Here is a 12,726-nt window from a genome sequence, read left to right on the forward strand (position 1 = left end):
AAGGTGCAGAGTAATTACAGCCGTCCGCGGATTATGTTGTCCTGTCTTATCCCAAAATGATGTTGTACTTCTAGAACTGAGAGAAGAGGGCATTAACTACTGTTTTTGTTGGTGTACTCTATTTTTTTTTCTTCAATTCAGTTCATACTAAGTTGTAAGCGATGATGCGCTTTTACACAACCTATAACACACTATCAAAAACATGTGGACATAGTAAACTTGAGTCTAGTGACACCTGGTGGCCATGTATGGCATACCAACCCTGAAAACAGAGCACCAAGATTATATGGGGTCAGAACTAGGGCCCCTCTCCAATTAAGACACCAGTACTCATCCGCCTCCAAAGCGCTGACAATCTTTTCTCCAAGCGTTTAATTGTTGCATATTCTCCATTTGACGCCCCTACATTGCATGGGGTGTTGTGTAAAGGCAATATATAATTATGCTGTCCAATTATTCACCTTACGTTAATTGTTGAATGAATAACAGTAAATAAATAACGAAGCTTACTCATTTGGTGTGGCAGTCGTGGCCAGAGTACAGTATTTCAGTGCAGACTTGGCAGAGCAAGGTAAGGAGGGGCCAGTTACAACAACGATGCTCACAGGTGTACGCAGGGAACTGTCATTCATCTATTGACTAATTTACTTTTGCAGAGCGAAGGACATGTGACTCCAGCAGAGAGAAAAGCTGCAGGAGTGAGGAGTGAGGGATGAATTTACAACATTATTTCATAACCATAAAACTAAAAATGTCACAGAACCATTACAACTAGACATGTATGAAAAATGTTTCGTTTATAAAACACTCATTCACTCATATTAACTCTGTGTGACGTGTCAAGGCTAATTTAAAAGTAGGCATACATGTAAGCACAGTTTTAAGTTTTGAAGTCTGCATTTTGGTATAGGAGTTTGAGCTCCAATGAGCCCCCCCGATAGCCAGGGGACCCTTTGAAACAGTAACCACAAAGTCGTTGCAGTTGTTCATATATGTTTTATTAAAATGACTGTCTTGATAAATATTTAAATTTTCAGATGCCACCTTACTGACAATCATATTAAATCAGTTACCCAACACAATTTCAAATATTCAACTTCACTTTTTCTAAAAATGGGAAAAAAAATGCTGTTGTTGTGTATTGTCACTGTAGAATGAAGGAGGCGCTTTAATTTTGCATCCACTGTTTACTTAGATGATAAATGGACTGTATTTATATAGCGCTTTTCCAGTCATGCTTACCACCACTAAAAACTAATCCATGCGTTTATTTTTAGTAGAATTGATTACTGCAACGGTGTTTTCACAGGTTTGCCTAAAAAGTGGATCAGACAGCTGCAGCTGATCCAGAACGCTGCTGCCCGAGTCCTCACTAAGACTAAGAAAGTAGAGCACATAACCCTAGTTCTAAAGTCCTTACACTGGCTCCCTGTATCTCAGAGAATAGACTTTAAAATACTTCTGTTAGTCTATAAGTCCCTGAATGGCTTAGCACCTAAATACATCACAGACTTGTTATCAGTGCATCAACCATCCAGACCACTAAGGTCTTCTGGCTCCAGCCTACTTTGCATACCTAGAACCACAACTAAACAAGGAGAAGCAGCATTTAGTTCCTATGCTCCACTTATCTGGAACAAACTTCCAGAAAATTGTAAAGGTGCGGAAAGCCTGAGTTCCTTTAAATCAAGATTAAAAACACATTTGTTTAGGATTGCCTTCAACTGTTCTAGTTAACTGAAGCACCACTTTTTTGTTCTATTTTCTATCTACATTTTATTCCTATACTTGCTTTCATTCTTTTTTATTTTGCTATATTTTAATCATGTAAAGCACTTTGCATTGTCCTTGTACTGAATTGTGCTATATAAATAAATTTGCCTTGCCTTGCCTTACCCCAAATGACTACTCAACCCTCAAGCCACAGTCGCCCAATTTACAAGTTGGTCAGCCTCTGTCAGGGAACATGTTCCTTAGAGGGGAACACATTGGGAGTGCAAAAAGTCCATCAGAGCCATTTTAGCGTAGAATGGGTAGAAAAAGGGTCGCCAGTCGTCATGAATTGGACTGCTGGCCACTGATCAGCTGGAGTCAGTGGGGATTGTTAAAAAGAAAATATAAGAGGTATATGTTCTTAGTGTGAATCTGACATCGGTGGTGTTTGAATACACAAAACACAGAGAAACACCGTGTTCGGTTTACTTGGTTTACTGATGTCCTCCTCAGTTTCCACTGGAAGTTCTCAGAAAAATCCCCACAGCACTTCTCTCTTTTTCAAGTTTCTGTTTAAACAGAAACATCAAAGTGCTGAAATAACTCCTTTTTCTGGAAATTATTTAGCACAATATTTACCTAGGATATAGTTTAAAACTAAAATTCCTCCTGAGCAACACTTAAGGCAACCCAAGTATTATCAGTTTTACTTATATCAACTTTGAGAACCATGCGCTTAAGGGATTTCTTTTATTACACCCATGAGAGATGCTGGGCTTTGTGTCTCTGCTGGATTGTTACATTGGGATTCTTGATATGGAGACTTTAAGCCCATCTGTGTTTCACCATCAGTCATTTGAAGAATCGGACCAATTTAAGTGTAAGTTGGCGACAGAAAATAAATGATCTAAGAATCCGTTTGTCCCGCCATCATCAACATGCTGGAATTGGGAGTCAAAATTAAAACATTAAAGAGAACAAAATTGCAATTTTTATTCACTTTTGTTGAATTTTATTCCAAGTAAAGAACATATTTCTGTATGGCTGTTGGTCTAGCTGTGCCGCCCCAAAACTAGTTCTGACCCCCACCTGGCCACCATATTTCACAACTTTCTAACCAATGTTTTCAACGTTTTAATTCCACATCCCTAAAACTTGCTTTCTGGACTAGGTTCAACAATTGTATCTGAAAAAAAGTAGAAGTATATATATATAAAAAAAAAAAACAGCTCAGCAACTGTCAGGCAACAGTTACTAATCAACCTGTTAATCAAGTCAGTTTTTCTGGGAATGTCCCGGAGACATGTTTAACGTCAGCAGTGCTGACTCCAGCCTTAAATGCTCGGATGCCTCTGAATGTGCTGATCATTTCCTCCTTCGTAACTCATTTACCTTGTGCTTGGTGAGGTCTGCATATGTGACGTGTACAGAAGTGCCCGCTATGCGGAATATTTTCACCTACGTGAAGCAAACGGCCAAGAAAAACGCGGGAAAAGAAACAAAATGGGGCTTATAGAGGAGAAATGTGACAATATTATAAAAACTTTTTTGTGAACCTACACAATCAATCATAAGTATTGTTAGTACATACACAAGCTCTTGGAAAAGTATAGTACTCTTTGAACTTTTTCCCATTTTCTAAATTGGAATTAGAATGGATTGGTTAAACTCACTGTTGCGTGTAAATGGGGAGTGAAAGGAAAAGGATAGATATTTTGACTTTTAAAATAAGAAATGGGATAAAGTGGGGCATGCATTTGTGTGTAAAGTTAATCTCAGCATAAATCCAGCAGTTCTGCGAAGACCTCCGATATTAGAGAACCTTTAGTGAGCAAACAGCATCATGAAGACCGAGGGACACAGCAGACAGGTCAGGGATGAAACTGTGGGGAAATTTAAAACAGGGTTAGGTTATAAAACAACACCAAGCTCTAAAGATTGCACAGAGCAAATAAAGGAAGCGCTCTTGGTAGATAAGAAGCACTACCAGGAGATAGCCTGATAGGGCAATGGTCACCCATTTAAACACGCCCCAACCCCCTCAAAAAAAAAAAAAAAAAAATTATTTTCCACTGACTTTACAGATTGTAGGGACTAGAAAAAGTCTGTTGTAACATATTGAATCGGCTGATTTCAGGTATATAGGTTCTTGCAACAAACGTTCAGACTGTAAGGTGGTTTTAAGCAAATCCTAAAAAGCAGTCTTCCTTATTATTGTAGACAATTATTACTGTCCCCTTTCAGGCCATGCCTTACAAAATTTGATGGAACCGCCAATGAAATGTTTAGGCCCATTGGGACAGTAACCCTAAGACAGAGCAACGAAGGAATAGTTTTGATCAAAGGACATTTGTGTATTATGATGGACCAAAGTCCAGACAAAAATGCAATTAAGCTTTTTTTTGCAAGACTTGAACATTTCTATTTGCAGAAGTCCTCCATTCAATCTGGCTGAGTGTGAGCTATTTTGCAAACAGGGGTCAGTGACAAAAAATCTAAATTTGCAAAGAGACAGTAGAGACATATAGGCAAAAAGACTGTTGCAAAGTTAGTCCATTAATACTAATAAATTTTACACAATTAAAATTTTTGTTTCTTATCATTTTGGATTTTCCTTCAAATGAAGCATTACCTTCTGTTGATCTAACACTTAATATCCCAATAAAATATATTCAGGTTGTAACAAGACAATATTTTAAAAAAATTCAAGGGTATGAAAACGTTTGCAAAGCACAGCGGTAAGATGCACCGAATCAGAAAAAATAGAAGCTAACTTCCATCAGCTACTGGAATTTTAAAAAATCTGAACTTTTATCATTTTGCCAGGGGGACCATAATCCATGACTGTTTTTTTTTTTAATTACAAATAAGCTTGTACTTTCCGGTAATCGTTGAGCAATTCTCTCAGTGTTTAAATCACTTCACTGGTAGTGTAGACACACGATGAGGAAAAACTGGAGATATTAGCTTTAATTTACACAGTGAGTCAGCTAATTAATGACTCAAGCTTCTCGTGTTTCATCGTTTCTTTGAAAGGAGGAACAAAGCACCTGAGGAAAACTGATTGAAGCGAATGAAAACGTGGAACGTCTCAGCAACAAGTCCACTGATATGAGGAAAGACGTGGTCCACGGCACCGCAGGCGCCAGCTTCCTACCACAATCACCTGAATCTGCTGAAAACTCTAAATTATACAAAGTATTTCTATCCCCGACAACTTTCACTAATCGTTTCAACACAAAGCATCACCGGATCTGTTTTGTCGTCGTCACAGCGCAGTTATGTTCTCACAAGATTAGTGCGCTACTGTTTTAGTATTTACAAAAAGATCACCGATTTGTTGACAACCATTTATCAAACAAAAATGCAGGAATTTTCCCAGAATGGAGTGACCAATTTTTCTTATGGTAGGCCTAGGAGATTTTTAACAACTGTTTGCGTGAGCTAAATGCTGTTTTTCTGTTGTTTATGAAGGATTAGCGGTTGCAATTAGCAGCGACTGCTCCCTCGCTCAACAATGAGCATTTGTTGTGCGGATGCATGAGAAGCGTTCCTCTTCGCATTCTCATCGCAGGTCTCTCTGTACAGTTCAAAAACTGTCTAACAAGGCGAAAGCGCTCATACTGTTCTTCACCGACTGCATTGTTAATTCCAGCTTTGCCATACAGATTTTGGGAGGAAATCCACAAATTAAATGTTAAGACTGTACGTGTGGGTGAGAGTTCATCCATCTCCTTCTATTATTTCCTCTTTCACTTCAGAGAAAAAAACAACAAAAAAAAAAAACCCAACAACACAAAGCTCTTTGTTTAGACAGCCGTTTTCTAAAGAACTGATTATTGCTGTTTGTGTCGTTTAACGTGAGTCATTGGCGATATTGGCAGTTTAAGCTCTACCTGAGTGCCTCTAGGTGGCATCAAAGTCCCTAGCGCAGGTATCCTGGGTCAATATGTTGAAATACCAGTTTGGGAGTCACTGAGGGAAAGTAATCCTCTGCAGTTTGGGCAAAATTTTGCTCTCGTATGTTTGAACTTGCCCTGGCTGTGCTTGGTGTAAATGTTTGATAGGGTTTGGCCTGATTTGGAGAAGGTTAAACCAACAAATACGATGGTTTCTTCCTTTTTTTTAACAGATAAGTTGGTGAGAGTATTCTTAGTTCAGCTAAACTGATCATACTTTCAGAGCCATTAAAGCCATCCTTAAAAAAAAAAAAAAAATTCAGATGCAGACTCTTTGGGATTTTTCACTCAAAGGCTCCAATAATTTTTTTTTTTTTTTTAAATTAGACAAGCTAGGGCATGCAAATAAGTAACAGCAGAGCATGACTACTTGTCATGCTCAGGCCTATCAGCCCAACCCTTTATTCCCCTGCAACCCTCCCTCCTATCCCTTGCCAAACAGGATCTGTAGGATCTGACAGAGTCATATTCTCAGGACACAGGAATGTCAAAGCGCCTGCTGGGACATGCTCCCTACATCCTCTCACACTTACTGGAAAAAGGGTCCAGAGCGAGTTGCTCATGCAGCCATTTAATTTCAGAGTTGCGCAACGACGCTTATTGTTGGAGACCATCTTCAGACCAGGTGTGCTGTAGATGTAGACTGATTCACTGATGAAATTAGATTGTCTGGGTCACTCTGACCTCCATTCCTACAATCTTCCACCTCTTTTAAGACTCGTCCTCCATACCAAAAAAAAAAAGAAACCCTCCCAAAATATATTTTTTGTTCATTTTATTTGTTTTTTTTTTTATATAAAAGTCTTTCTAAAAACTCTGACTTGTGTAAGGCTTACAAGCAAACTATTACACAGCAGATAGACAAGTCATTCAGACTATGAAGAACCAAAGTGGGTCAGAATATAAATACAAGACAATTCATGGCATTCAGGCAGTCTGCTAGGAATGGCACAAACGTAAAGAAATGTAAAGGATTATTTGGCGGATTTAACAATCATCCCATACACCATCTACAGTATCGCAAGATTCAGATGCTAAGCACATGGTAGAAATGTAACAAAACAAGGCTCTCCCCGCTCAGTGCTACATTTGTCGACGTCAGTGTGGAGGCGCGCACGTCCGCGGTGACCGCGCTCCTGTACAATCTGTTAGCTTGCTCCGAACATTAGCGCCGGCTTTCCTGTTGCATGGACAGGGGAAACCTTTTGCACTGAAATGTAAAAAAAAAAAACGAAACAAAACAAAAAAAAAACAAAGTTCAGTTTTCCAGAAACGGATCTCGTGCCATTTCAGCTTTAGTTAAGGGACCAGTGGCTGGAAGTCAGCGACGGCTCTCTGTGGGTCTGGGTGGGGCTGTGGCTGTAGGTGGGAGAGTGGGTGACGCTGGGGCTGCTGGGCGGTGTTGAGGAACAGGAGGAGGACTTGGATTTGATCTGCAGCCACTTGTCCTCTCCCAGCGCCTTGGCGAAGTGGTCGTCCACGGACACGCTGATGGAGAGCTGCTTGGCGCGGGGTTGCTGGTAGTTGGCCCCCAGGCTCCTCTGGAAATGCTCCTCGAGGACGTGATCATAGTTGTGTTCGGAATCTGCTGGGAAAAGGAAGGATGCATTACACATGTCGAACACACACACCTCTGTGAGTCAGTTCAAGAGCGGGTGGTTATTTAGTCTATGATTCGGGTATGACGAGTTGGGAGTGACAGTCTGGAAAGAGAGAGAGAGAGAGAGACTGACCTGAAGAATGAGTTCGGTGGACCTCGGGTCTTGAGGAAGGTTTTTTTACTGAGGACACACAGGTGATCACAGATGGACGCATCTATTGTAAAGAAAAAAGTAGTGGATCAGTCATTAGACGTATTTCAACAGTGACCTTACGTTGTGACTTCCTCAGATCTTGAACCTAAAGTATTGCGGCCTGAGCCTGAGTGTGCGCTCTGTTCAGATCACAACGGCAGCAATGTGCACAGTTTAAATTGGAATAAACCAAAAAGTGATTAAACTGGTTGGGTTTGCTCCTGAAACACAGCTCGCTCGCACTGTGATGGCATAAACAACTCAGACAGAAAGCCGTCTGTTTGGTCTTGTTGATGGCGTTCCTCCCTCCATTGCTTACATTTTCTTCCTGAATCCGGCTGGATTGCATTGCTCTGGCAAGCTTAGGCCTGTGTGCACTCCTGCTCAATTGGCTGACTAAAGACTTCAGATGTACCCCTGCCGTGGGTTAGCCTCAAGCTATACCGAGACTACAAAGGGACATCAGAACTGCCACGTTTCCAAAGTAATGACCCCCTGAACTTCTTTTTATCTCTCTGGAAATCTTGTCTGTTGGAGGAACAAGAGGCCCATGCTCAGAACAGTTGAATTACCTGGATCTTGGCGGCAGCTGAACCTGACATCTTTTCCTCTGCGTCTTCAGGCTCTTTCCTTGGTTTTTTGATGAGTGCCAGGGGTTCGTCACTGACCGGCGTGTAATACACGTAGGCGGGCAAAGGGCTGGTGGGGCTTGGCGTCGGGCACTGGGGGGACGACGGACTCTGCTGGTTACTCAAGGCTGCAGGCGCTGGTCCTGCTCTCTGGGCCACCTTGCTCCTGCTTATTGCCCGCTCTCGCCTAAAACGGGTTATCGCGAAGGGATTAGTGTCTTCAAGAAAACTTGGATTTTATGTGAGCGCACATAAAAAGCTTTACCAACCTTTCCTCCAAAGTCAGGCCTCTCTCATGGCTGCGTTTGCGTTTGATCGGATACACAGCCGGAGCTCGAGTTCGTTCGTTCGCCATATGTCTGTACCGGTCTTCGCCTCTGAGATGAGGTTGACCTATAAAACAAGAGGCAGAGTCAGACCGTCAGAAAGGTTTATGCAACATGATGATGACACCCTGATTTACTATAGGACAGTCACACATCTTTCATCCCAAGTGCCCTGTGAAAATTTTTATTCAGTTAGAAGGTGTTAAGCACTTATGGATGAGTAACAGTTGTTTTCATCCCATGACATCAACCTGCATGACTACTAGTCGTGGGAAATATTTTTTTTTTTTCACCGTTAATGGTAAGCTCCGTTAAGTGGTAGAACTCGATCTACCTGATCAGTTGGGCTAACATCACTTCACAGCTGATTCAGTGCTAACGGTAAATGTTGTTTTTCAACAATGTTGGCATCCAGCCCGGTCACACGCTCTCAAGAACCCGATCAACAATTTTTTTTTTTTTTTTTTTTTTTTTGGTGGGAAAGAAGCTTGAGAGGCAAAGACTTGAATAGCTCCAACTACGATTTGGGCGGCACCCACTTATGAATAAGGGTCATCGTTGTGATCCCACATACGAGTACGCTTCTCGGAAATTTTGAGACTAGACAAGTCGAAGCACACGAGCTGAATACAAGGCTTGCAGAAAAGAATCAGACCACCAGTTAAAAGGGTGTCATTTGCACAGATCCCTTTTGGTCGCGGGTAATTCTTAATAGAGCACAATGGAGACATTTTGAACCAAATGAATGCACGGTCAAAGTCTTTTGGATGGGATGTCATCCACGCAGTCAAAACAGCACCACTGCTTGAAAATGCGATCACACTGCGCTTCGTCGTGGTAGACTGTATGCTCACTCAACACTTGCAAATCCACATTCACTGGATGACTAGGGGATTCCTCTGTTTGAAAGACAACAATAGCCGCTGCAGTCTGGCTGGGCTGAAACAATAGTGGATTGTCCGTTTCGCAGCACAGGACAAGAAAGGAAGAGTTCAGCCTCGTCGCTCGGACACTTCGGTTTGCACTACCTATTGCATAAACATTCCATCACCTGCGCGCTACTCCTTCACACAGTGAGTCGTTGTTGGGGGGTGGGGGTGGGGGGGGGGGGGGGGAGCAGGTAAAACCACACCTACCCTGATTTTCTAATGCCTCGGGCATGGATATTTCTTCCTTATTAGCTCAGAGTCTGAGCTGCGTGACCTTCTGTTTTGCTACATTTAATCAGGCTTTGCTGAAATCCGAAAGCGGCACACATATTTTAACACCCCCGTAGATATTTTAAAAAGAAATGTATAAAGTAGTGTCCCTCGTTTTTTTTTTTTTGTTTTTTTTTTGTATATTGAAAAGACATCATGTGTAAATAAAAAAGGTATTGATCCAACAATATTCCTATTTAAGATGCATTGAATGAGGTACTTATTGATTTCTACCTTGAATTGGATCAGATTTGCTTTCCTATCAATCACTGTATTTACATAAACACCACTGACAGAACAAAGGGACATCAAAGTGGGACGAAAACAGATAACTTTCTCACATTATGATATAAATTCACATTGATAGATATACTGAAATGTACAGTTCCTCACGTAAATTGTACCGACCATAAAAAATAAAAATCAGCTTTTTTTAAAATCACAAACCAACACTAAGAAATAAAAGGAAAGCGTTCTCCAAGCTCACCTTCTAAAATGTAGACCTTGAAGCCGCTGCTCATCCGGGTAATGTACTGGAAGTTAGCCACAGCCATGGCTCCGTCACTTTGTCTGAGTGGAGACAAACACTCGCAGGAACAATCTGAACCTCAGCCGTTTGGATTGTATTGGAAAGGTAATGAGATTCTAGTTCTGCGCTCAGGCAGGTAAAGTGTCAGGTGAGCATGGACCGCCTAAACCTGTGACTCATGCCTGCGCTCAGATTGGCTACTCCCTGGGCCAATGGGGAGGCATTATACGCTCACTCTTGTTACAGTCTGTTTAGGTCGCAAGGTTCTCACAGGTAAACTAGTTTCATAGGTGGAAAGATGAGTTTTTAAATGTTGTGGGGTTGCTCTGTGCAACCTCCTACCAGAAGGACTTTCACAATTCCTTTAAATAGATTGCCAGTCTAAAATAAAAAAAGGAGCAAAGTTTTTTTTTTCCAGGTACATTTCTTTCTAAGACTTTTCAAATATTCTCACCAGGGTGCTCCTCTAGGTGAAGTATGCCTTTTGTTTCCCCTCCATGGAATCAGCACCTTGCCCACTGTTCTCCGTCCCTGCCCCCCTCCCCCCTCCTCACCTGAAATCTCACCAAACTGCATTTTTTCTGAGTGCTTAGCCCACCGTGAATCTAGTCATTCCACTGACCTGCTCATACACGCTCGCAGCTGTACTCTGAGCCCGCCTCACCTCTAATCCACAGGCTTTTGTTAACGGCTGGACAAAGACTCCTAAATTCTGAAGGCACTGCGGGCATGAGAACGATCTGATCTTCTTCACATACTATGACATTGGTTGTACAAGAAACACTCTGCGTGTCACTGAGAGACAGCAGCCCTTTAATCATCAAGGGGAACAAGATTGAATACACTGCTGCTGTTGCAAAGGTCTCTCTGGAAAAGTGTCTGTGAACAATAAACTGGCTCTGATTTCAACACAACAGTGCCCTCTTATGTCTGCACTGCAGAAGCGAGACCTTCAACAGTCTAAGTCCATAATAAAGGATGAAGCACTCCTGTTTTAAGGTACACACGTTGTAAAGACGTGTTTGCACAGTGACAAATTCTTTGCAGTGTTAACATTTCACAATGAGAGGCATTTTGTTTTAAAATGCGAGGAATCTGTGAGTGGACCGGCGGGTTTGAAGGTAAACCTCTTTAATGAATGCAGTTCATGCTGCCATGACAGCATTGCGTCCCAACAAATTGCTTTACTCAGTGATCTCACGTTTCAAAGTATTTTTATAATTCCGGGACACATTAACACAACGCAGTAATAGGAAAATAAATTAAACGCATCATGGCAGAGCTAGCTATGTTTAAAATACGGTTCTATATCATTTAAATGATCATTCAAATCATTTATGCAACATTTGTGTAACGTTTAGGGCAACGAGGTGTCAAGAATATGATTTAAGATTGGAAAAGCACACAAGTTACGTTCGCTTGTCACCAAATAGCGAACACCAGTTATAATAAAAGCTTCAGGAACCGGGAGGGTTGGAATGACGAGCATGGACTTCTTAAATAGCTGACAAAATTAAACGTTAAAATAAAAATGTCAAGAAAATGTTATTTTGTAAAGCTTCCACTGTTACCACATTTGAACTATAGGAGGCCATTTACAAAAGTCTGTGGTTATCTGCAGAGATGAATGAACAGTTAAAAAAAAACAAGGATTGTTAGAAAAAAAGACAAACGTAAATATTAGGGTGGTTTAAGTGGTTAAAAAAATCTGTTGCTTTTTTTTTACACTGCCTTATGTTTTCCTCAATGTAATTCTTGGTCTTGTTTTGTAATACTTGTTTCACTTGGGAACAGAATTGTTCAACACCGCTCTTCTATAAATAACCACTTTTGTGTAGATAGCAATAAAACAGTTTGCAAATGACTGCATTGTATTACTAAATTAAACCAGATACTTGTTGGTGTTCATTTCCTTTTTCTTTGTGCCCCATTCGGAATGTCAGGCACTCAGTCCTGGTCCTGGTCTAAAATTACATCAAGATCACATATTAAGGTAAAACAAAAAAGGGAGGGTAACTGCATTTTAAACCATCACCCCTACATTTTGCCAGGGTTACACAACAAAATGAATTCGCAAACAGATTAGTCTTTTAAAGGGGACATGTCATGCTTTTTGATGCCTTCCATTTCACATTTAAATCAGTCAGTTGTGTTCTATGCAAAGTTTAACTGCAATGCTATGTTGCCCCACAGCCCCTCATTTACCTCTGTTGTGAGGTGTGTCTGAGAGCAACTCGTTTTGGTGCTGTCTCTTTAAATGCAAATAAGGCACTTCACGCCACACCCCCTCCAAGTTGCAGAGCGTTTCCACTCCACCCTGTTCGGCCATTGTTGTAGTATGCTTGGGGGTGGTGTAATAAACTGTGTGGGTTAATAGATCCAACAACCAAACATTTTCACTTTATCCACTTGTAGCTTCAGCATCCTTCAGTTTTGGACTACAGAATCATGCCGGAAAAAAAGTGGCAGATTCGCGAAATTGGTTAGCAGGATCCATGACCTTGTGTAGCAGCTCCACAGCAAATACTGCAATGTAATTGTTCAAAAGTGTAAAAGGGAATAGAGGAAACTGAAAGGA

General features: G+C 41.2%; 1 protein-coding gene and 1 long non-coding RNA gene across 2 annotated transcripts; both read right to left on the reverse strand.

Annotated features, from left to right (window-relative positions):
• Positions 1 to 39: 39 nt before the first annotated feature.
• On the reverse strand, positions 40 to 342 carry LOC118565019. Its single transcript, XR_004932115.1, has 2 exons — positions 262 to 342; positions 40 to 70 (listed from the first exon to the last, which is right to left on the reverse strand). It is a non-coding gene; the product is annotated as an uncharacterized LOC118565019 (long non-coding RNA).
• Positions 343 to 6,430: 6,088 nt separating this feature from the next.
• vgll4l (vestigial like 4 like) lies at positions 6,431 to 10,287 on the reverse strand. Its single transcript, XM_012866230.3, has 5 exons — positions 10,107 to 10,287; positions 8,364 to 8,487; positions 8,038 to 8,281; positions 7,406 to 7,487; positions 6,431 to 7,257 (listed from the first exon to the last, which is right to left on the reverse strand). The coding sequence occupies exons 1-5, from the start codon at positions 10,171 to 10,173 to the stop codon at positions 6,968 to 6,970; spliced, it is 807 nt and encodes a 268-aa protein (XP_012721684.2). The 5' UTR covers positions 10,174 to 10,287; the 3' UTR covers positions 6,431 to 6,967.
• Positions 10,288 to 12,726: the final 2,439 nt, after the last annotated feature.

This window comes from Fundulus heteroclitus, chromosome 12, assembly GCF_011125445.2.
Source record: "Fundulus heteroclitus isolate FHET01 chromosome 12, MU-UCD_Fhet_4.1, whole genome shotgun sequence".
Taxonomy (NCBI): Eukaryota; Metazoa; Chordata; class Actinopteri; order Cyprinodontiformes; family Fundulidae; genus Fundulus; species Fundulus heteroclitus.

Bases quoted from the DNA above. Each gene is read 5' to 3' on its own strand.
- vgll4l (XM_012866230.3), bottom strand. From the start codon at position 10,173: ATGGCTGTGGCTAACTTCCAGTACATTACCCGGATGAGCAGCGGCTTC. The intron at 8,282-8,363 runs GTTGGTAAAGCT...AACCCGTTTTAG, and splicing joins GGCCTGACTTTGGAGGAAAG to GCGAGAGCGGGCAATAAGCA. The intron at 7,488-8,037 runs GTAATTCAACTG...TCTTTACAATAG, and splicing joins CAGCTGCCGCCAAGATCCAG to ATGCGTCCATCTGTGATCAC.